The sequence below is a fragment of the Doryrhamphus excisus genome, linkage group LG16 (genome assembly GCF_037039965.1).
Source record: "Doryrhamphus excisus strain RoL-2023G ecotype Guam linkage group LG16, RoL_Dexc_Guam_v1.1, whole genome shotgun sequence".
Taxonomy (NCBI): Eukaryota; Metazoa; Chordata; class Actinopteri; order Syngnathiformes; family Syngnathidae; genus Doryrhamphus; species Doryrhamphus excisus.
This window is the reverse complement of record NC_136372.1, coordinates 15,593,910-15,616,974: the sequence shown is the minus strand read 5'-3', so window position 1 is coordinate 15,616,974 and position 23,065 is coordinate 15,593,910. Positions and strand designations below refer to the sequence as shown.

Sequence of the window (23,065 nt, the reverse complement as noted above, 5' to 3'; positions counted from 1 at the left end):
TAATTACCAGAGAGTATAATTAACCTTAGCTCCACTTCTAACACATACCTACCACCTGCTGGTTAAATGCAAGTCTTTCCAGTGACATCAAACTTAAGAAAATGTTTGATCTTCATCAAAACTAAAGAAAAAGACACAATTTCTGGTCCTCTTTGGGTTCTGACGTCCATTCATTCATTCATTTTCTACTGCTTTTTCCTCACGAGGGTTGCAGTGGGTGCTGGAGCCTATCCCAGCTGTCTTGGGGCGAGAGGCCGGGGTACACCCCGGACTGGTCGCCAGCCAATCACAGGGCACATATAGACAAACAACCATTCACACTCACATTCATACCTATGGACAATTTGGAGTCGCTAATTAACCTAGCATGTTTTTGGAATGTGGGAGGAAACCGGAGTACATGGAGAAAACCCACGCATGCACAGTGAGAACATGCAAACTCTACACAGAGATGGCCGAGGGTGGTATTGAACTTGGGTCGCCGAGCTGTGACGCCTGCATGCTAACGACTCGTCTACCGTGCAGCCGCTAATAATATTCATTCATTCATTCATTTTCTACCGTTTATCCTCACAAGGGTGGCGGGGGTGCTGGAGCCTATCCCAGCTGAATTGGGTCGAGAGGCGGGGTACACCCCTGGACTGGTGGCCAGCCAATCACAGGGCACATATAGACAAACAACCATTCACATTCATACCTATGGACAATTTGGAGTCGCTAATTAACCTAGCATGTTTTTGGAATGTGGGAGGAAACCGGAGTACCTGGAGAAAACCCACGCATGCACGGGGAGAACATGCAAACTCCGAGGGTGGAATTGAACCCTGGTCTCCTAGCTGTGCACTAACCACTCGACCGCCGTGCCGCCAGGTTCTAACGTATTGCTACAAAAATTGAATGGGTTCAAAAACAGTGTTCTCGCCATCAATACATATAATAAAAGCGTGAGGAAAAAGTCTTTTATAAATAATATTACAAAAAGTCTAATTGAACTTTTACTAAAAAAAGCACTTTATTAAATGAAGCAAGTTTTCTCCTTTTCAGAATGGAATGATATGAAAAGATCTTAAGTTGAGTCTGTCTCCTTTGGAGATGAAAAAACCTGAAGGCAAAAAAAAAAAAAAATGAATACAAGCAGACATTTAAAAACTCAAAAAATGAGTCGAAAGTGCTCAGTCCCGGGGGGCTCGGCGTTGTGGCCGAGGCCAGGGAAAGAAGGCCTGGCTCAGACTGGTCCAGATCTGACCCGACCAGATTCAAAGTTCCTGCCGATGATTCATCAGCGACACGTACGGTGGGCTCCGCTTTAAAAAACAAGAAGAAGAATGCGCCACATGTCTACAGTAGAAATCAAGGTGAAACAGCAGCATCCTCAACTTTCCTAAAAACCTTGAACGCGTGATCCAAAGCTGGGGAGAGTTTGGAGTGTCGAGTTAAGTGGTCAGCACGGGCGGTCCTTGAACGTCCCCCGGTGTGAATTGTCAAGTGGTTCAGTCGCGCTAAAGCTTGATGGTGCCGGTGGGCAGGCTGCTGTTACACAGTCGGTAGTAGCGAAGGTCGTTCACCAGGCGCTGCACACTTTGAGTGAACGAAGGTAGGTCCTTTACAAAGAAAGCAAAACATGTCAGCAGCAGTGTTAGTAGCCCGTGTTGGCCATTGTTGGGCCTTAGTCATTGCAATATGCGAGGAAGTATACTCAAACTGTGTGTGTATATATATATATGTTTATATATGTGTGTGTATATGGATATATATATATATATATGTGTGTGTGTGTGTACATGTGTATATATATATATATATATATATATATATATATATATATATATATATATATATATATATGTGCGTACGTGTGTGTGTGCGTACATGTGTGTGCGTATGTGTGTACATGTGTTTGTACATGTGCGTGCGTGCGTGCGTGCGTACGTGTATATGTGCGTGCGTGCATACGTGCGTTTGTGTGTGCGTGCGTGCGTGCATACATGTGTATATGTGCGTGCGTGCATGCATGTGTATATGTGTGTGCGTACATGTGTATATGTGCGTGCGTACATGTGTATATGTGCGTGCGTACATGTGTGTGCGTGCGTGCGTACATGTGTGTGCATATGTGTATATGTGTGTGTGCGTGCGTACACGTACATGTGTATACGTGTATATGCGTGCGTGCATGTGTATGTGTGTGTGCGTGCGTGCGTACATGTACATGTGTATATGTGTGTGTGTGTGTGTGCGTGCGTGCGTACATGTGTATGTGTGTGTGCATGCGTGCATACATGTACATGTGTATGTGTGTGTGCGTGCGTGCATACATGTACATGTGTATGTGTGTGTGCGTGCAAACATGTACATGTGTGCGTACATGTGTGTGTGTGTGTGTGTACATGTACATGTGTGCGTACGTGTGTGTGTGTGTGTGTGTACATGTACATGTGTATATGTGTGCGTGCGTACATATGTGTGTATGTGCGTGCGTACATATGTGTGTGTGTGTGTGTGTGCTCCACTATACTCCAGTATGTTGATTCTTACCCGTTCTAGCTTGAAGTTCCGTGCTAGGACAGCTCGTTGGTTGGTGTCCACGCCCTGGCAGCCGTTGAGGAACTCTGGCATGAAGGCGGAGTAGAAGGCATCGAAGTCCACGGAGGCCATGTTGTAGATGGCCAGAGTGATTTCCTCCTGGAGGAGGTCATGACTTTTGTGGAGAAGAACCTGGAGCAGCACGTTGATGAAGTGGAAGAGCATGGAGGTCCGGAAAAGCTTCTAAGCAAGGAGGAACGAGCGGGATTAAAAAGGGACACGAACGTGTCGGAGCTTTAATACGGGCGGAACTGCTGGCCACTTACTCTGTGATACAACTTGTGCTTGCTGTTGAGAGATTCCAAGTAAGACAGGTTCTGCTTGAAGATGTGGATGTCCGGCTGCAGGAAAGACTGTCCAAACGCCTGGTGCAGACAATGAAGACAGATTGCTTACAATTTGCTACTTTTTTTTTTTTTAAAGCAAATTTTACCTATATATTGCCTACGTATATAGAAACATTTTCAATCATAAAAACAGCAAAATTACCTAAAATACAAATATAAAGCATTCAGAAGACGCATTCATAAATGTTAGTTCGGAATGCAATAACAGGCTTTTATTGCAGGTTTAAATTACCAGGCACCAAAATTAAGTGGCACCAAAAGGCCGAAGCCACGCCAAGCCAAAGCTCAACTCTGAACACCTGATGTCACTTCCTGTCTGGCCTCCACCCAGCCCCCCTGAGCACCGCAAAAACAGCACCACAGGTCTTCTTCAGTCTCAAATGGATTATTAATGGATTTTTTCTTATGATATCTCATATATTGGGTAATACAAGTGTAAAGATGACTATAGGGGTGTTATTTCAGGTCTAGCAGGCTCTAATAATGTTTAAAAACCATAGTTAGAAGGTCGTAAATTGACTTTCTATGCTCTAACAACAAAAATATTGCATTTGTAAATAAGGAATCATACTTTGCGGACATTCACTTATCACAGAACAGAGAAAAAGATTATGACAAAAGTGATGTAATTAATAAAAATGCAAAATGCATGTGAGCACACACACACACACACCTGCATGGCAGCAGTGAACTGCGCCTCGTTCTCCATGGCGTCTTCCGGGGCTCCTCTTTGGACACTTGTTAAAATGGAAGTTTTAAAGAAGTACCTCCAGTTTTGGTGAAGTATTTGGTATAGCAACTCGAACATCTCTGCTTTGACATCAGGGGAGGAGCGCTGTTAAAAGACACAAATGTCAATGTACGGTATCACTGACAGCAGGTATGAACCGAGATGAAGTCCCCAACCGACCTCTGCCACCACGGGGTAGACCTGCTCCATGCACAGAGACAGGATGCTGGGGAGGAACGGTTTGAAAGCCTGACCGGGCTCCTGCACCACCACTTGTAGGATTTTTAGGAACTTCTGCACCACCCGACACCCTGCACTGCCCTCCTGCAAAATACTGGCTGCCAGCTGTTCCCTGAAATATAAACATGGTAATGGTTTGATTTCATTTGAACATGCATCAGATTACAATTGAGTGCATCCCATAATCAGTTCACAGTTCCACATGTCCAAAAGGAGTAGGAAGAAGCAAAGCTTATTAAATCCTACTCCTCCATCTGGTACTTTTACAATCAGTAACTGTTACATTTGTTCACTTCCTGCTTTCCATAATAGTTTTTTTTTTTTTAATAATGTACCTCACATCGAAGTACGAGGTGATATGACCATCCAATGACATAATGGGTACCATAGTAAGTGTCAATATAGTGATATATATAGCACATCATGACTGGTTCAAGACTCTTCATCCTTGTATTTAGCAAACATCAACTGCTTGTATTGTTTCTTGAATTGGCTCATTGTTGTGCATTGTTTGAGGTCTTTATTATTAGATATAAGAGGGACAACTATACTGTCTGTCACCTACAACTGAACCCCCCCCCCCCCCCCCCATCACTAGTGCATTTGTTAGAATGCCCATTCATAATGCAGTCAGACTAAAAACAAGAGATTCCTGTTGTTTAACCTGGTGAACAAGCTGAGGAATGTGTGGATGATCTGTCCGGTGAAGGCAACGCCCATCTGGACTCGCAACGCCTGAAACAGCGTCAAGAAGAAGGCCAACATCTCATCCGTCACATCTGAAAGCAGAAGTGACCGTCAACAAGACTGACAATGAAAAATTGACCAAAAAAAATGAAAAATAGGTTCCGGACCCAACTGTGATAAGTAACTTCCACAAAGTAGGATTACTTATGTAAACATGGAATATATTTGTAGTTAAGAGCAGAGAAAACCTAGAGCGATCTAGACATGATATATATAATATATAATATATACATTGATATCAATATTGAAAAAGCTGTTTTGCATGACATGGTTAGAGCCCTCCAACATTAAATAACACCCCTATAGTCATCTTTGCACTCGTATTACCAAATATAGGAGCTAGATCAGCCATATAAGACATAAATTAATTAAAAATATTTGTACAAATCATTTACGCTGTACGTTGTTGTTCATATTTGATGTAATCTATTTATTCTCCACATTATTATTACATGGGAGCCAGGCAACGACATTTCGTTGGCAATTCACTGCTGTGTTATTGTGCAATGACAATAAAGAAAGTCTATGTCTAAATAAGACTTTTATTATATTTATATATTTCTGAAAAATGTTGAGTGAAGCTGCAAAATTTAAAGCGCCAAGTGGCGAGGAATTGCTGTAAAACAAGACATACTGACCTGGCTGCTGAATAAACACTGGGAAAAGGCTGAGGGACACTTGGACTGACTCCTGCAGACTCTGATAACAGATCTGACGGGATTTGGTGGATTCCCCGGAGATGCTGTCCACTATATCTCTGAGCACCGACAAGCTCTGCTGGATCACCGCTTTCACTAGTGGAGGAGAGAAAAAAAAAAAGTGTCAAGGCAGGAGAAAGCACGACTGTCTGAAGAAAGAAATACTTACATGCGTGCACTTCAGGTCGCCGTGGCGTGACGTTCACCGTCCCTCTCAACATACGATATTCCCGGGTGAGGGCCGCCAGCAGGCTGGCGTGGTTGCTGGAGCGCGTTTGCCACTGCTGCTCGTTCTCCGGTAAATTTGGCCACGGGAGCAGCAGCATGTTGGATAAAGCCCGACACACCAGCAAGTGAGCCTACACACACACACACACACACACACACACAAAAGCATCGAATACAACCTTGCAGCGAGCGAGTCGGACATGGGGATGTGCAGAGGCGGCACCGCGTACTCACCTCGGGGGGGAGCCTGCGGGTCTGATTCTCAGCAGTAATGAGGTTGAAGATGTTTTGAACGGCTGGCATCGTCACCAAGAACACAGGTCGCACCGTGGAGGTTATCGAGATCATCAGGTGACACGCCGACAGCAGTAACTTTTCTGGTACCTGCGTTCACATTTGCAGGCAAAATCGAAGAAAATGTCGGTATTGACCTTGGATAATGCTAACTTTATGAACCCTACCCTACTCTGATATTATATTCCACTAATACTTTTGTTAAAGTTGACAATGAATGCATACACAATCTGTATAATTTTACATAATTATAGGTTATCACATGATACCAGACAAACCATGTGATGACCTTATTATTTAATCATGAGCTTATTATCACGTACTATTTAATCAAAAGACCATTTTGTTTCCAGAAAATGTTCAGTTTATTACATGTATTATATCTAAACAGTGTAAACACAACAATTGCAAAAATATTTCAACAATAATATTTTATCAACAGTCAATTTTATCAATGTCTGACAATTAATGTGCCATTAATCAAGTTTGGGTTTTTATGGTGACTGGAGAAGCACTAGGCACTAAGCACTCGTGTGCTGTTGTCTGATTGGTTGTTTCACGGGCACGATACCAGAGCAGGGCGCTCTGAGTGGACAGCTACAAGGGCTGATACTGGACATGGTTAAACTCTATATTTTATCAGTATCACTGCCCTGGGCTTTGACACAGTATCATTTCGGCATTTTCCCATATCATTCATGGGCGGTTTCTAGTGTACAGATATTAATACTGTTACTGCCAATTAATACTGTAGTATGTGATAATAATGCATACTTCATGACTGAGACACACTCAGAAAAAGAGCATTCAGGAAGTTACCTTTGCAGTGATGAGCGGGCTACTGGCATCGACTGCAGATGTGATGAGGGTGACAAACTGGCTCTGGTTTTGAGCGTGGACCTCACTGTAGAACTGTGCCAGCCAATGTGAGTAGGCTTGCAGAGCAGCAAGGGCCTGCGCATGTCTGCAACACACATGCATCTTGAACATAACTGACTGGGATTTACATTAGCGCTTTTAAAGTCGACGTAAAATTTGCTGTTGAACCCAAAAATTCAGTAAATATTTGGTTTCCTTTTACTGACTTGGGGAACCCTAGAATTGTCACGAAACACTTTAAATGAAAAAAAAAAAAGACCTTTAATTGGTTGTGAATACTTACACATCTATGAGGTCTGGTTTGAGTACAGAAGGCACAGCAGTCTCCAGGTCGTATAAGCTGATCTGAGAGCCGTAGCAAGTCACTTCAACCAGCCTGAAATAAATCATATTTAAAGTTTATCTATAAAATGTAATAATATTTTTTAACAATGTTTCAATTGTAGCCACCTTACAAATCCAAATATTAGGCAAGTTACGGTTTAACCTTCCTCTTGTGTTAGCTTTCTAGTATCATTATGTTACCGGGTCGGTTTTGAGCCATGTATTAAATCAGCTATAAAATACACTAAAAACAATAAGTTACCATCAAATTTGGTTCTCATGTCTTGGTTACCTTCTTAGGCTTCCTCATCCGTGAAAATGTTGGTTTTAATTCTTTTGTTGTGGGCATGCAGGCCTTTTTTTGTCACTATACTCCTCAATTTCAATTTCCAAAAATGGTAAAATGAACCTCAAAAGAATCATATTAATGAATTGAAGGTTATTTTGTTCCCATTGCTATTATCTCTTAAATCAATTAGTTTTATTTATTTTCTCATTTTAGTATTAATCACTAAAAAACATCTATGGTGTTGGGGTGAATTTTGACCCATATATATTAATGTCAAGAAAAGGTAGAAAAAGTTAATGTTTTCAGCAACAGAACTTTAGAATAAACTGAAATCAAAATGCAGAACAGGTCCAGATCTTGGTTCACTGTACTTCTGGCCATTCTTTCCATGATCCAAATTGTAAATGTGAAAATCAGCCAATCAAATGAGTGAATTCACATCACATGTATACTGGAAAAGCGGTCAAAATGAGAATCCCCTGAAGCTTACATGATGATTGTGTTGGCTAATTGTACACTAATTGTACACTTATGATTTCAGTTGTGGCGCAAAATATTGCTTTTTAGTCATATTATAACCGGGTAGAAACCGACCCTAACAATACAGTGGTCATAATTTCAACCAGACCATTTTAAAATGTAGTAAAAATTATTTTTTCGGTTTATTTTGTTGAAATAGAGTTTCTTGACAAAGTCAAAAAGCCTTAATGCAGTAAACAAATGTTATGTGATTCTTTTTATGCATTCAAATGTAAAACTGGTCGCAAGAGGAGGGTTAATATTCTAGAAAGGTTAGCTCGGACTGACCTTTCCACCACTGCAAGGGCGTCAGTGAAACGCGAAGCAAAAATCTCCCCTATGAAATGTTCGGCCAAACGTCCAACGGCTTGGAGAAGGGAGCTGAGGTCCCTGAGAGAACAGTGGAGTCGACGGCAGTCATTCTCAGCTGTGATATTTAGTCTCCGACCTGGAATAATGACAACACCGTTGTTAGCTTGTGACGACATTTTCCTGTCCAGGGACCAGGATCAAGCCCAGTCAGAATGATGGAAAGAACTGGTATGTCTTACTTGTGCCAGTGCTGACAATAAACTGCTGCAGTCCCAAGTACACATCCAGGTTTTCTTGAAGGATTGGAAACTTGTGAGGGGGCAAAAAAGGACAGGTAAGCATTCAGGTTATAACAACATAGCGTTATCAAATGTCATTTTTTAAGTTAACGTCATTCACTGATAATAAACCCAGTTAAGATTTCTTACCAAAGTAGTGAACGCATGCGAAGGAAGAAGCTCCATCACCTTAGCAACCACCTCCAGACTCTGACGCAGGTACTTTTGCCATTCAGTCTGTTGCTATGGTTATAGTCGCAAATAAAGTGACATTGAAAGATTCGCCTTTTAAGAAGTTTCTTTACAAAAATAAACTTGGACGCAAGCGTGTGTGCGTGCTCTTACATCATCATCCAACGTCTCATCATCCAGCTCTTCCAATTGAGCTTGATTGTATCGGAACTGGATGCGATTTAGAACTTCCCTCAACAGAAGGACTAAGGCATCTTTGTACCTGGAACCATACAACAAAAAAATTGGTGATTGTAGAAAAATGGTTGAATGGAACTTATTTTTTTTTAACTCAACTTACCTGTCGAGAACACTTTCTCTGTCGGAGAGTCTGCTTTTGATTTTAGTTGTGAGAAAATCCAAAAAGACACTCCATATATCCAAACAGGCAAAGTAGCCCTCATGAGTTGGCTGGAAAAACAGCATAAAAACACAAATGCTTCTTATTTGAACTGTAGAGGAGCGATCACATGACAGTAGCCACCATCAAGCTGTAAACAAGGTGCATCCAAATTATTTCCACCGAGGGTCACATACTGAAAATCAAAACATGCTGGGGGTACTTTATTTATTTATTTTTTTATTGTAAAAAATTTTAAAAAGAAAAATTAAATTTCAGTGTGTTCTTACCTGGTTAAAGGTGTACTTGAAAAGCTGAGCAAGAAACTCTACTATTGGAAACTGAGGACTGGACTCAATCCGCCTCAAGTGAACACTGACAAACAGGCGCAGGAAATCGGTGAATTTTTCCAAGTAACTGTCAGAAGAAAGAAGGAAAAATTTGGTTAAAGTTTATGATAGTAAAACACATAAGTATGACTGCTTTCAAGAGGATGGAGTAGTTTAAGGGGGGTCACGGCCGTGTGCCTATCCCAGAGAGGCGGGGTACACCCTGGACTGGTGGCCAGCCAATCACAGAGCACATATAGACAAACAACCATTCACACTCGCATTGATACCTATGGACAATTTGGAGTCGCTAATTTACCTAGCATGTTTTTGGAATGTGGGAGGAAACCGGAGTACCCAGAGAAAACCCACGCGTGCACAGGGAGAACATGCAAACTCCACACAGAGATGGCCGAGGGTGGGATTGAACTCGGGTCTCCTAGCTGTGAGGCCTGCACGTTAACGTTTATGACCTTCCAAATAGACTTTAACATTAGAGCCCTCTAGACATGAAATAGCATCCCTATAGTCACCTTTACACTCCTATGACCTCCTATGGTCTGTGCGCTAACCACTCGACCGCCGTGCAGCCCAGTTCAAGATCAGTGAAGTATCAATACAAGGGTGTCCAAACCTTTTTTCTGTTGTTTGCATTTCATTTTACGATATTTAAGTTTTTTCTTTAATATTTCAACATTATGCTACTAAAATATGTTTTTATTACATTATTCTCCTCTTAATATTTCCTCTTTAATACAGCTGATTTTTTGAAATATTTCAACATTATGCTACTAAAATGTTTTTATTACATTATTCTCTTAATATTTCCTCTTTAATACAGCTGATTTTTCAAAATATTTCAACATTATGCTACTAAAATATGTTTTATTACATTATTCTCTTAATATTTCCTCTTTAATACAGCTGATTTTTCAAAATATTTCAACATTATGCTACTAAAATGTTTTTATTACATTATTCTCCTCTTAATATTTTTCCTCTTAATATTACTTTTAAAATGTGCCACAGGCCAATACACACAAAAAAAGCTACAGGCCACATTTTGGACACCCCTTGCTCAAGTAGAACGATATAAATAATGTTAAAAAAAGGTTTCGATAAAACAGAAAGAGGATGTTAACATGATACGCATGTGACTGACGTGATGTTTCTCCATGAAGTCATGTGTAGGGTTGGTGTGTTTGTTATGTTTGACTAGAGTGGAACCAAAATACACAATACACAAAATACTACCAAGTAGAATCACACAGTAAAAATGTTCAAACAAACCTCTCATCAAGTTCCTGAAGACGACTCTTGACCGTGTGAGCGTTATTCTCGCGAGTGAGCCTCTGCAGAAGAAAGAAGGTCTGCTGGAACATTCGCAGCAGGTACTCCTCAAAATCCACCGGCACGCAGTTCTTAGACATCAGTTCATTGACGCAGGTCATGGCGAGCACGCCGAGGCGGGAACGATCCACCTTGCTGCTCTCAACCTGCCGGCTTCCTCCATTCGACGTGGGCGGCACCGTGCCGGCATTGAGCTGCCCGTTAGAAGACGACGAGGTGGAGGAGATGAGGAACCCCGACTTGGCCTTTGTCCGAAGATCGCAGCCAAAACGTGCAAAGTGGAAGATTGACGCCAGCAGGGTGGGTGTGATGCTGGTGGACAGCGGGATCCAGCTGAACAGGTGAGCTAAACACTCCAGAACAAGACAGCAGAGCTGCTGGCTCTCGTGGTCCAGTGCTGCCATGGGCTGGCAGAGGAGCTTTGAGTATTGGCTGCCTTGAAACAATGTGCCCAGAAGTTCCACTGGAAGATTAAAGACACTACAGTGGTTAGTTGCACAAAACCCCGGATTCGAGAGCTCACCAAATGTGACAAAACCTCACAATATCTTTTGCTTTTTAGTGACCAAAACAAAAAAGTGTCATAATGACCATAAACCCAAAACTGGAAACAACATACACGTCTCTGTTGTGGCTGTTTGGTAAAATGGAGCTGTTGCTAATATACGTAATAATAATAATAATTATTTATTATTAGTATTATTATTATTATTATTAGTATTGTTATTATTATTATTTATTATAATAATAAAACTATATTATTATTAATTAATAATTATAATTATTTTATTATAATAATAAATAATGTTTATTGTTTATTTATATAACAATAACTATTATTATTTATTAATATCATGATAATAACAATTATTATTTATTATTATAATATAATAAATAATAATTATTGTTATTAATAATTCATAATAATAAATAATTATTATTAGCTAATATCTTAGCATATATTGACCTACATTTAGTATCTTTGACAAGTGTCATAATGACCATAATAATAATTATTATTAATAACAAATAATTGTATTTTATATATCTCCTGTACAGCGACCTTGGGTGTCCTGAAAGGCACTTTGAAATAAAATGTATTATTATTATTATTAATAATAATAATAATTATTCATAACAAATAATAATTATTATATAATAATAAATAACAATTACTTATTATTATAATAATATAATGATACAAAATATATTGACCTACATTTAGTATCTTTGACAAGTGTCATAATGACCATAATAATTATTATTATTAATAACAAATAATAATAATTATTATTAATAACAAATATTATTATATAATCATAAATAACAATTACTTATTATTATAATATAATGATACAAAATAATAATTAATATTAATAATTAATAATAATTATTATTATTATCTGCTAATATCTTAGCATATATTGACTTACATTTAGTACATACAAAATGCAGCAGCATGACCCCTGCATCCTTTTAATTTCTCTATATGAAAATGTTTGGCCACCCCCTTCTGTACTCCTGAGAGAATCCACTCACCACTTTCTCCTGAGGTGGGTGAGGGTGGCGGCGTGGAAGCAGTGATGCTGTGCTTGTCCCAGTAAGTCTCCAGGATGCCTGCAAATCAACATGTGACATGAAACCCCAGTTATTGTTTATTCGTTACAGCACTGTGGCCGATAATCAAAACACTCCACATATGTGGATGATAATTTCGGCAAGATAACAAAAAAAAAAAGGTTTCCCATACCTGTCAACAGTCCAAGCACTGTCGGTACCTGATCCAGCAGCAGTTTACGCAGCTCGTCTTTCCTGGCGACGCTCAAGTCTTCCCGAGGACATGCCAGTTCCTCAGATGTGGTTTTCAGCATCACCAGGCCTAATGGCGCCAAAGCTGGCGACTGGATTAACTGCATATGACAAAGAGATTGCAATATTTTACGTTTTATGCTTACAATTGTGACTGAGAAAATAACAAAATGTGTGTTCTATGTGTAAAGACAATTAAAAACATGTTGGAGTTACAGATTTTGGTATATTTGCTGCAAGGTCTATTTTGTATATAACCTCTGGGAGTTGTAGTGAGTCTTAAAGGGGACCTTTTATGCTCATTTTTCTTTGTATTGAGTTGTGGCCTATAGAGCAGCTACACACAATAACCCGCACAGAAAACTTGTTAGATGTTCCAGAATCTGCACCTATTCCAGCTGTATTTCCTTTAATTTGCGCTTCCTGCCAAAACAGTATTTTATGCTCATTTTTCTTCGTATTGAATTGTGGTCTGATAGAGCAGCTAGACACAATAACATGCAGAGAAAACTTGTTAGATGTTCCAGCATCTGCACCTATTCCAGTTTTATTTCCTTTAATTTGCGCTTCCTGCCAAAACAGTATTTTATGCTCATTTTTCTTTGTATTGAATTGTGGTCTAATAGAGCAGCTAGACACAATAACATGCACAGAAAACTTGTTCGATGTTCCAGCATCTGCACCTATTCCAGTTTTATTTCCTTTAATTTGCGCTTCCTGCCAAAACAGTATTTTATGCTCGTTTTTCTTTGTATTGAATTGTGGTCTGATGGAGCAGCTAGACACAATAACATGCACAGAAAACTTGTTAGATGTTCCAGCATCTGCACCTATTCCAGTTTTATTTCCTTTAATTTGCGCTTCCTGCCAAAACAGTATTTTATGCTCGTTTTTCTTTGTATTGAATTGTGGTCTGATAGAGCAGCTAGACACAATAACATGCACAGAAAACTTGTTAGATGTTCCAGCATCTGCACCTATTCCAGTTTTATTTCCTTTAATTTGCGCTTCCTGCCAAAACAGTATTTTATGCTCGTTTTTCTTTGTATTGAATTGTGGTCTGATAGAGCAGCTAGACACAATAACATGCACAGAAAACTTGTTAGATGTTCCAGCATCTGCACCTATTCCAGTTTTATTTCCTTTAATTTGCGCTTCCTGCCAAAACAGTATTTTATGCTCGTTTTTCTTTGTATTGAATTGTGGTCTGATAGAGCAGCTAGACACAATAACATGCACAGAAAACTTGTTAGATGTTCCAGCATCTGCACCTATTCCAGTTTTATTTCCTTTAATTTGCGCTTCCTGCCAAAACAGTAGAAGGAAGCCCGCCCCTCTGTGACATCACAAAGGAACAGCTTTACCACGCCTTTTCAAACCGAGCGTTTTGAGCCATTCCAAACTTCTTTCAGGGCTCACTTCCAAATGTGCAAACCTCATTATCTGAAACTTTGGCATCGTTTAAAACAAGAATACAACAGTCTAACTACATTTACGGAAAAAAGCATAAAAGGTCCCCTTTAAGAGCATCAGCTGGACTTACCTGAAGCGTGTTTGTAAAGAAATCATGGTAGAACATCGGCCAATCTTGGCGGCCGATGTCCACGATGACTTTACAGAGTTTATTACGGATGAAATAGGGCACTGATTTGTGCTGTTCAAGTAGGAGTTTGGGCAAACAGTTACGAATCTCCATCTTGTCCTGTGACGCAACACCGATCCACATCTTGTTGACCAGGTTCTGAAAGTCAAGAGGACATTGCGATTATAAAATTGAGGGGAAAAAAAACGTGGGCTTTCGGGGCACTTGGTGGCTATTAATCCATCATCTCAGGCTGTGTTGGTTGCTTAGACCAGAGTTAATATATGGTATGGGGGGGGGGGGGGGTCACACATGTGACGTTAACACTTAGTTGATTAATCTGAAGCTTGTTCTTTCAATGAATTGAGTACTTAGCTAGGCCCTAAATCACCATATTCTAAACCAGAAATTAAACAGGAAAAAGTGGTCAGCGCACAGACCTCACAGCTAGGAGGACCAGGGTTCAATTCCCACCCTCGGCCATCTCTGTGTGGAGTTTGCATGTTCTCCCCGTGTATGCGTGGGTTTTCTCCGGGTACTCCGGTTTCCTCCCACATTCCAAAAACATGTTTGGTTAATTAGCGACTCCAAATTGTCCATAAGTATGAATGTGAGTGTGAATGGTTGTTTGTCTATATGTGCCCTGTGATTGGCTGGCGACCAGTCCAGGGTGTACCCCGCCTCTCGCCCGAAGACAGCTGGGATAGGCTCCAGCACCCCCCGCGACCCTCGTGAGGAAAAGCGGTAGAAAATGAATGAATGAATGAACATCAAAATAATAATATAACACATACAAACAGATAAAAGTGGTAATTTCGAACATTAACAGGTAGTGGTTTGGTCCTCAATGTATCAGAAAAACAGAAAAACATGTGTATAACTGTTTTCAAAGGTCATTGGATAACTGATTCTTCGATTCATTGTTGCAGCTCTTTGTTTGGCCGCCACAAATACATTTGGACCAACACAAATACATTACCTTTGTCAACACCCTCTGGTCTGCCAGAGAATAATAAGACAAAAAAAACAAGCAGCGGGTGCTGCTGCAGCCAGGGTCTCTTTAAAATTTAAATATCAAAAATACCACAAAATCAGACATTTTACATGTAACTGTGCAATTAACGTATACACTAGGGATTGACCGATTTTTTTCCCCCATCACCCTTAGCCAATGGCCGATTTCGCTTGGGCTGATATTGCTTTTGCTCCCTCAATTTACATGAAAAAATGACAATGATAACAAATATTACAGGTCTCAAGTTTAAACAAATATTTATTGAAATGTAAACACGGACCACAGTAGGATTCAGCTTTCTTAAACACACATTTAAACGCCATTATCAACTTTAAAAGGAATAAATAATCAACCATGTGCAAAACATTTCTGTCGTAGTTTAAGTTTTACCTAGCATCGATGTGATGACTGCTAAAATATTGCTCATATTTACTGCAAAATAAGTCAGACATCAGTTGTATATGACATATGAGCGTCATTTTGGACTTGTTGTCTGCGATCCCCCACCCCAGCCGAGAACCACTGATCTAAATGATATTGTTTCCATCAGACCAACTAAACCTGACAAGTATGAACACATCCTTAATTTAAGCATGTCTTTTTGTGCATGAATCACATTTCAAATCAACACTGTGTAGCTGGGTTCATAAAATGGGGACTTACTTCAAATACTGTGAGACTATACATCATGACGTACTCGTTCCGAGTATTAGAGAGGAAGAACAAGCAGTGGCGCCACGCTCCAGTTTGCTGCGCAAAGTTATTCAGCAACTCTTCTGCAAGAAACAAGGAAGTAGCAATCATCACGCATCGCCACCAAAAGGTGTACCGAGCGATGCAACACACAAGAAAGCAACGCATCACGGCAGAGGAAGTGGTGTTACAAAAGCAAATGCTGTTGTAGGTTCTTTCATGTCATTGTGCGATATTTCAAGGTCCTCTAATACGCAAAAATACATTTTTAATGTAGTTCTGACAGTCGACAGCCTGTTTATATCAAATCTTCACTTGTTTGTTACCCTTTAAGAGAGATGGGGCACTCAAACTGACAAACATGCAGTTTCGTTAAAAGGCAGGCTTCACTACACATCTTAAAAATACATCAGCTGGACATTTGTTTTGTTCTATGTGATATGTGGCATCATTGCAGCATTGCAGTATGTAAAAATTAAATTCTAGCATCATGGCTAGATTTTTGGCCAATACACTATTGCGAGAAAGAATTTGAGACTTACTAAAATTGCTGAAACGTACTTTAATATGGGAATTTTAAATTTAGAGGAACAATAGTGTCAGGAAGTGAAGCAGTTTTGGACCACACGTACCTATTTCTCTCTGTCTTTCATTGGTTGTGCAGCTGTGAAAGAACTCTGTCATCAGGCTCTCCAGCGCACGCAGCGATGCCTCCTCTGAAGCCTGGTGGATGGATAACAATAAAGGCACTGCTGATTTACATGCAACAATAACAAATGAAATAGATATTACAGCATTATGACTACAAATCAAGAAATTGATGGTTTTGCTTGTAATGTGCAAAATACTGCAGCACTGACTTCCTAATATTTCAGTATTGAACAAAGTAAAATTTGTTCTCAATCAGAAATCACTCGCTAAATGTACTGCAAAAAAAGGCCAGTAAGGATAATACATAACGGCGCCTACAGGGAACACACTAACTCCTTATTTCTAAAATCACAAATACTTCAACTTGCTCATACAGTTCATCTTCAAACAGCTAAAATAATGCATAAGGCTAAAAACAACCAATTACCTAAAAAATATGATCTCAGGGAAGAAGTACATTTGAAACGCTTATATGCTAGGACTACGTTAAAAAGCCATAGCATTTCAGTATGTGGAATCAAACTATGGAATGGATTGAGTAAGGAAGTCAAACAATGCACAACGATGAGCCAATTCAAGAAACAATACAAGCAGTTGATGTTTGCTAAATACAAGGATGAAGAGTCTTGAACCAGTCATGATGTGCTATATATATCACTATATTGACACTTACTATGGTACACATTATGTCATTGGATGCTCATATCACCGCGTACTTCGGTACATGACAAAAAATAAAAAAACACAAAAAAAAAAATTATAAAATTAAGTTAAATTTTTTAAAATACAATTAAAATAAAATTATATTAGGAAAGCAGGAAGTGAACAAATGTAACAGTTACTATATTGACACTTACTATGGTACCCATTATGTCATTGTATAGTCATATCACCTTGTACTTCAGTACGAGGTACATTATTTAAAAAATAATAATAATAATAAAAACTGTATTATGAAAGCAGGAAGTGAACAAATGTAACAGTTACTGATTGTAAAAGTACCAGATGGAGGGGTAGGATTTAATAAGCTTTGCTTCTTCCTACTCCTTTTGGACATGTGGAACTGGGAACTGATTATGGGATGCATTCAATTGTAATCTGATGTATGTACGAATGGAATAAAACCATTACCATTATTAGAGCTACAATAATGATGCAAATCCAATGCCAGTGTGATTAGAGTACATTGTCTTTCATAATTATCATTCCACATCCACGGGATTATAGAATAAGGCAGAGTTGGGCATTTAAAAAGGGCCGCTCCTGTGGCATGCGGGTCTAAATTCCTAACATGAGCCACAACTTGCCGGAGCCCAACATATTACTTACTCAAGGAAGTGTTTGGTTTTGCAAGATGGGCGTCTTGTTGTGGAAATGGCCTATTGAGCTGTCACAATCCCGTCAAATACTTGCACTCGGAAAAAAAAACCGTTACATGAATTTATATTCACAGTTTAGCTTCATGGAATCACACATATGTAAATACCTTAAAGCTAATAATTCGCTCTTCCTGTTTCAAAACTCTGAATCAAGAGCCCCCCATATTAGCATTTAGCATGTGCGACAGGAAGACGACAACGGTACAAGAAGGGAACAATTAGTGGAAAAATTGCACTTACCATGTTTGTCTGCCTGAGTTGCGCTCTTCGGTTCAGTTAGTCTCGGATTAATTACAGTAATAAACCAACGTTAAGTTACCGAGCTAGCCTAAACTGCGGCTAGCGCTAGCTGAGGTGTTGCTGGCTAACGTAACCGAAGAGGAGATTCGTCATGGTCCGCTCGCTTTAATTCGCGACTCCACGACCAAAAGACTAATTTTTTGTTTGCTTAATATGCTAAACATTTACTTTTTTTCGTCTCGACTTCTTGCTAGCTTAAACATGCGCTGAATAGTCCATTCTATGTACATTTGACGTGCATTATCGTTTCATTTCGGGAACACCTTCGACATTCACTACTGGTTCCAACCCTGGAAACATTTGTAACGTTTGTTAGCTTTTTATGTTATTAAATCGTCAAGTAATGTCACGGTTTAGTGACCAAAATGCTAACGTTGCATTGGCTAACTCACTAGCTTTTCGAGAAGGATGAAAGCATCATTTTTAGTTGGCTGTGTGCTAGCTTGTCGACAACATGCTTTCCAGGGCTGGCGCTCGCAGGAACTTGACGTAATCGTTTGTAAATTTAAAAGCCTGCCAATGTCCACATCGGCGTCATAAACTGCTGATTTGGTCTTGTGTGCTCAGCGCGCTGGTGCTTGTTATTGCCCACTTCAAGGCATATGTTTAAGACCGCACCACTTCCTCTTTTGCAGCAGCGCTCAACCAACCTAATGCGGTACTGTTAAGTTAGTGAGTACATTAAAAGCACCTACATCCGGTAATACATTTCAGATTAAAACACTTCAAGTCCAGGCACTGTGATGTGACGGCATAAGCATACAAATAGCCATGTAATCAACCATTATGAGAGCCCAAGTACATTTTGTGCTTTGCCGAAAGCATATTGATTTTATTTTTTTTATCATCTCTGTTACTAACATGAGCCTAAAATGGCAAAGTTGCACAAAAATTGACACATATGTTCCTAACAGCAAAAATGTCACATTTAAAAACATTTAACATGTCATTTTTGATCACCCCATATTTACTTTAACTTAACACATGCAATTATTTGTTTCAATATGTGTTGTGGCTTTCATTATTTATAAAAAATTGTCCACTAGGTGGTGCTAATTTTCCCCATGCAAAGAATACAACATGGATGTAAATCAATGTTGCTTCCAATCATCTCAGGGACTAATTATAATAAACAAAAATATTTTTTCCCTTTTCTGGAATTTTTCCCTCATTCCGTCAATTAAAAACGGAAATAATGTAAGCATACTGGCCTTTATGTAGGCGAAAATACAGGTACTTTTGGAACACTGACTCATTCACAATGGAAAAAGCCGACATTTGTTGTCATTAGAGACAAATTTGTGCGCACAAAGCTTCAGATTGAAAAAAAAAATTCTGAGAAATTCTGAAGACTCATAAGTCAAAATTATGTATTTCTTTCCAAGACGAAATGACTTGTACTTTGTCACATAATTCTACAGTACCTTGTAAGACACGGATTCCCGCATGCTGCATTCAGTTGATAAAATGTCCTTAAAATACTAATATTTAAATAGAATAAAAAGTATAGTGTCCACTACGTTGTCAAATGTTTCTCTTGTCCATTGCTAACATCTCCATCTGTTGCCGTGTCCTTCTTATCTTTATTAGGAGTGTGCTGCCTTTGTGCTTGCATGCTGTACGCCCAGGCTCGGTCCACCCCGTGTCCCTCAATTCGGCACGGCTTCCAGTCAGGGAGGGGGAAACGGCCTGCGACTACTAAGGCATCATCGGGAAGTTCAGCCTCCATTTTGTCCTGCAGAAGTGAAAGCTACACAGAAAATGGCAACAGTACAACAAAATAATAAATTATATTAGTGTATTGACCCGAATAGAACACAAGCTCTTTTTCATAGTTGTGTGTGAGTGATAGGGAGAAGTAGTGAGGTGCATTCAGGGACACTCTGAACATTGCAGTAAGTGCCGTAATTTACTGCAGAGGTACAATGTGCTGCAGTTAAGTATGCTTGTAAATCCAATATAAAATACAATATACACTAAAACAGTGCATTCAACTTAAAAATATTACGTGGTGTCTTTGAATGCAACCCTTTATTGCTCATGATAACAGAGCTGAAGTTTGATTCAAATGTTCTGCTACTATTAAAAAACTTTGATTTAATTTTTTAGTTCATTGGGAGCTGTTAATATAAATAAACATGCCTCATGTATATTTTTGCTTATATAATACAGTAAAAAAGGGCAAATAGTTGAAATGGTGATTAATCGTGATTAATTTAGATTAACTGTTTGACTCACCACGCTGGGAGCTAAAAACACAGTAATGTTCTTGCATTCTGTTAAGTCCACCTGCAAGGACAAACAAAACAGTCTGTAAATATTTCACAATAACTTCTTTATTGAGGTGCCATAACCTCACAGTATCAATAGTGTGTCGTAATGCCATAATACAAACATCAAACCTTCCAAAGATCTTCTCTTCGGTAGGACACTTTGTCGTGATGGCCTGCTCTCCACGCATGGAAGCGAGAAAAACGAACAAGCCAAGGGTTGAGCTCATAGCCGACGGCAGGCGTGAAGCCCTGTCGACAGGCCTCCAAAACCTTAACATTAAAGATGTGACACAACTTCAACAATCAGGACTACACTCCTCTCATTTCAGCAGTTTTTACACAATAATAAACTGTGTGCGGACTCATTTACATTGGATAGTAAATCTAAGCAGCTATACAAGCTGTAAATGGACCATATCCACTAAACTTTAGTGGATAAACTTGCTGATATAGTTAATCTTCAAACAGCTAATATAATGCATAAGGCTAAAAACAACCAATTACCTAAAAATGTCTCTCTCTACAAGAGAGGAGAAATATGATCTCAGGGAAGAACTACATTTGAAACACTTATATGCTAGGACTACGTTAAAAAGCCATAGCATTTCAGTATGTGGAATCAAACTATGGAATGGATTGAGTAAGACCCTCAAACAATGCACAACGATGAGCCAATTCAAGAAACAATACAAGCAGTTGATGTTTGCTAAATACAAGGATGAAGAGTCTTGAACCAGTCATGATGTGCTATATATATCACTATATTGACACTTACTATGGTACCCATTATTGTACTCATGTACTATGGTACTCATTGTAGGGTCACATCACCTCGTACTTCGGTACGAGGTACATTATTAAAAAAAAAAAAAAAAAAACCTTAAACTGTATTATGGAAAGCAGGAAGTGAACAAATGCAACAGTTACTGATTGTAAATTGCTAAAATACAAGGATGAAGAGTCTTGAACCAGTCATGATGTGCTATATATATCACTATATTGATACTTACTATGGTACACATTATGTCATTGGATGGTATTATATCACCTCGTACTTCGGTATGAGGTACATTATTTAAAAAAAAAAACTTAAACTGTATTATGGAAAGCAGGAAGTGAACAAATGTAACAGTTACTGACTGTAAAAGTACCAGATGGAGGGGTAGGATTTAATAAGCTTTGCTTCTTCCTACTCCTTTTGGACATGTGGAACTGTGAACTGATTATGGGATGCACTCAATTGTAATCTGATGCATGTTCAAATGAAATTAAACCATTAGCATTACTTTACTATGCAGTTCACAAGATATACTCTAATAAAAGTGTTTTAAAATGTGAAGGATACTGTTTTGTGCAAGACAAAGCAGCAGAGATAACATATACTTACTATGCGTCCATCACCAGATCCTAAATCCACAAGGCCTCCCTTTCGACCTCTTAGCAGCATCATCACATTGCGCACTTGAGCTTCACTGGCAGGTATGTAAGGTACCTGGGAGACATCTTTAAAAACAGTTTAGAAAAAGATGGATGTCTCAAAACTGTGTACAAACAACATAGTCATACACCATACCTGAGTAAGGAACTCAAACAATGCACAACGATGAGCCAATTCAAGAAACAAAGGTACAAAAGTGGTATCTGGTACAAAAGTACCAGATGGAAGGTAGGATTTAATAAGCTTTGCTTCTTCCTACACCTTTTGGACATGTGGAACTGTGAACTGATTATGGGATGCATTCAATTGTAATCTGATGCATGTTCAAATGAAATTAAACCATTACCGTACCTGTAATCTCAATGGAACCTTCCGGAAGCCTGGCTGCAGGACTCCTACCCACATAGCATACACAGCCAGGCCTGTTCCAGCAGCAATCTGGGCAACATCCCAGCCACTGAGGTCTCTTGTTTTCAGCTCAGCAAGTACTTCATCTGGGGAATCTTCATCCATTTCTGCATTAGGATATTGAATAAAAAAAATCAACACATCATCAACTGACTCAATATTGTTAGTCAATTTCAATACATGGTATTAGTATTAGTTATTACAAGTCAACTACATCAACAAATGTTACTTATGTACTGTTAAATTAAAAATATTGACGGCGTGGTACCTGTAAACATAACTACAAAAATAAAACATCTACTTCCGATGTTATTATTCGCCCATATATGCTAATATAGCCGGTGGTGCTTATTATAATATTAAGTATATATAATATAAAGTATTAAGTATTATAAAATGTTACCTCAATATATTTCAAAGAAGGGTTTCCAGCCACAGCGTAATATGTATTTCACAAATATTTTAAATATAAAATAATTATTTACCAAATCTAAACTCATAATCGTGTTTAAAAACAATTGACCTCCTCCTAAAAGACGAACACATTAGCCGAACGGACAAGTCCGCTTGCAAACACTGTACGTCCGTCTGGAAGGGAACATCGGTTTTAGCAACTATGGTTCCGGTTGTGTGACGTCATTTGATATGTACAGTACTTTTTGCGGGCACAGGCAGGCTATCATTATTATTATTAAAGAATATAATTATGTAGTGTTATATGATACATACATAAATGTACACTATTAATCTGTGTCAATGTGTAACTAGTGTAATTAGTACAAGCTATTCTTGTATTAGA

General features: G+C 39.0%; 2 protein-coding genes across 3 annotated transcripts; both read right to left on the bottom strand.

Annotated features, from left to right (window-relative positions):
• Positions 1–807: 807 nt before the first annotated feature.
• Positions 808–18,796, bottom strand: xpo6 (exportin 6). Its single transcript, XM_058049719.2, has 24 exons — positions 18,088–18,796; positions 16,450–16,540; positions 15,788–15,900; positions 14,071–14,268; positions 12,469–12,628; positions 12,258–12,335; positions 10,659–11,181; positions 9,330–9,456; positions 9,001–9,110; positions 8,814–8,922; positions 8,619–8,711; positions 8,430–8,499; positions 8,167–8,326; positions 7,030–7,122; positions 6,687–6,831; positions 5,808–5,957; positions 5,515–5,704; positions 5,286–5,441; positions 4,565–4,679; positions 3,841–4,012; positions 3,604–3,765; positions 2,850–2,948; positions 2,536–2,766; positions 808–1,601 (listed from the first exon to the last, which is right to left on the bottom strand). Exons 1-24 carry the CDS (start codon positions 18,088–18,090, stop codon positions 1,500–1,502), a joined length of 3,450 nt encoding a protein of 1,149 aa, XP_057905702.2. The 5' UTR covers positions 18,091–18,796; the 3' UTR covers positions 808–1,499.
• Positions 18,797–18,997: 201 nt separating this feature from the next.
• On the bottom strand, positions 18,998–22,828 carry antkmt (adenine nucleotide translocase lysine methyltransferase). 2 transcript variants are annotated; one of them, XM_058049721.2, is made up of 6 exons: positions 22,670–22,828; positions 22,210–22,373; positions 21,808–21,912; positions 20,550–20,690; positions 20,386–20,436; positions 18,998–19,897 (listed from the first exon to the last, which is right to left on the bottom strand). In XM_058049721.2, exons 2-6 carry the CDS (start codon positions 22,369–22,371, stop codon positions 19,664–19,666), a joined length of 693 nt encoding a protein of 230 aa, XP_057905704.2. In that variant the 5' UTR covers positions 22,372–22,373; positions 22,670–22,828; the 3' UTR covers positions 18,998–19,663. The 2 variants fall into 2 exon arrangements, with proteins under 2 accessions (XP_057905704.2, XP_078653175.1); XM_078797049.1 differs by having other exon boundaries at positions 22,790–22,809.
• Positions 22,829–23,065: the final 237 nt, after the last annotated feature.

Excerpts from the sequence above, each read along its gene's own strand:
- xpo6 (XM_058049719.2), bottom strand. Across the intron at positions 8,327-8,429 it reads TATTGTCAGCACTGGCACAA|GTCGGAGACTAAATATCACA; the intron begins GTAAGACATACC and ends TCATTATTCCAG. Across the intron at positions 2,767-2,849 it reads AGCACAAGTTGTATCACAGA|AAGCTTTTCCGGACCTCCAT; the intron begins GTAAGTGGCCAG and ends CTCCTTGCTTAG.
- antkmt (XM_058049721.2), bottom strand. The coding sequence starts at position 22,371 with ATGGATGAAGATTCCCCAGATGAAGTACTTGCTGAGCTGAAAACAAGA. Across the intron at positions 21,913-22,209 it reads AGGTTCCATTGAGATTACAG|GTACCTTACATACCTGCCAG; the intron begins GTACGGTAATGG and ends GATGTCTCCCAG. Across the intron at positions 19,898-20,385 it reads TGTTTTTAGCTCCCAGCGTG|CTTTCACTTCTGCAGGACAA; the intron begins GTGAGTCAAACA and ends TTTTCTGTGTAG.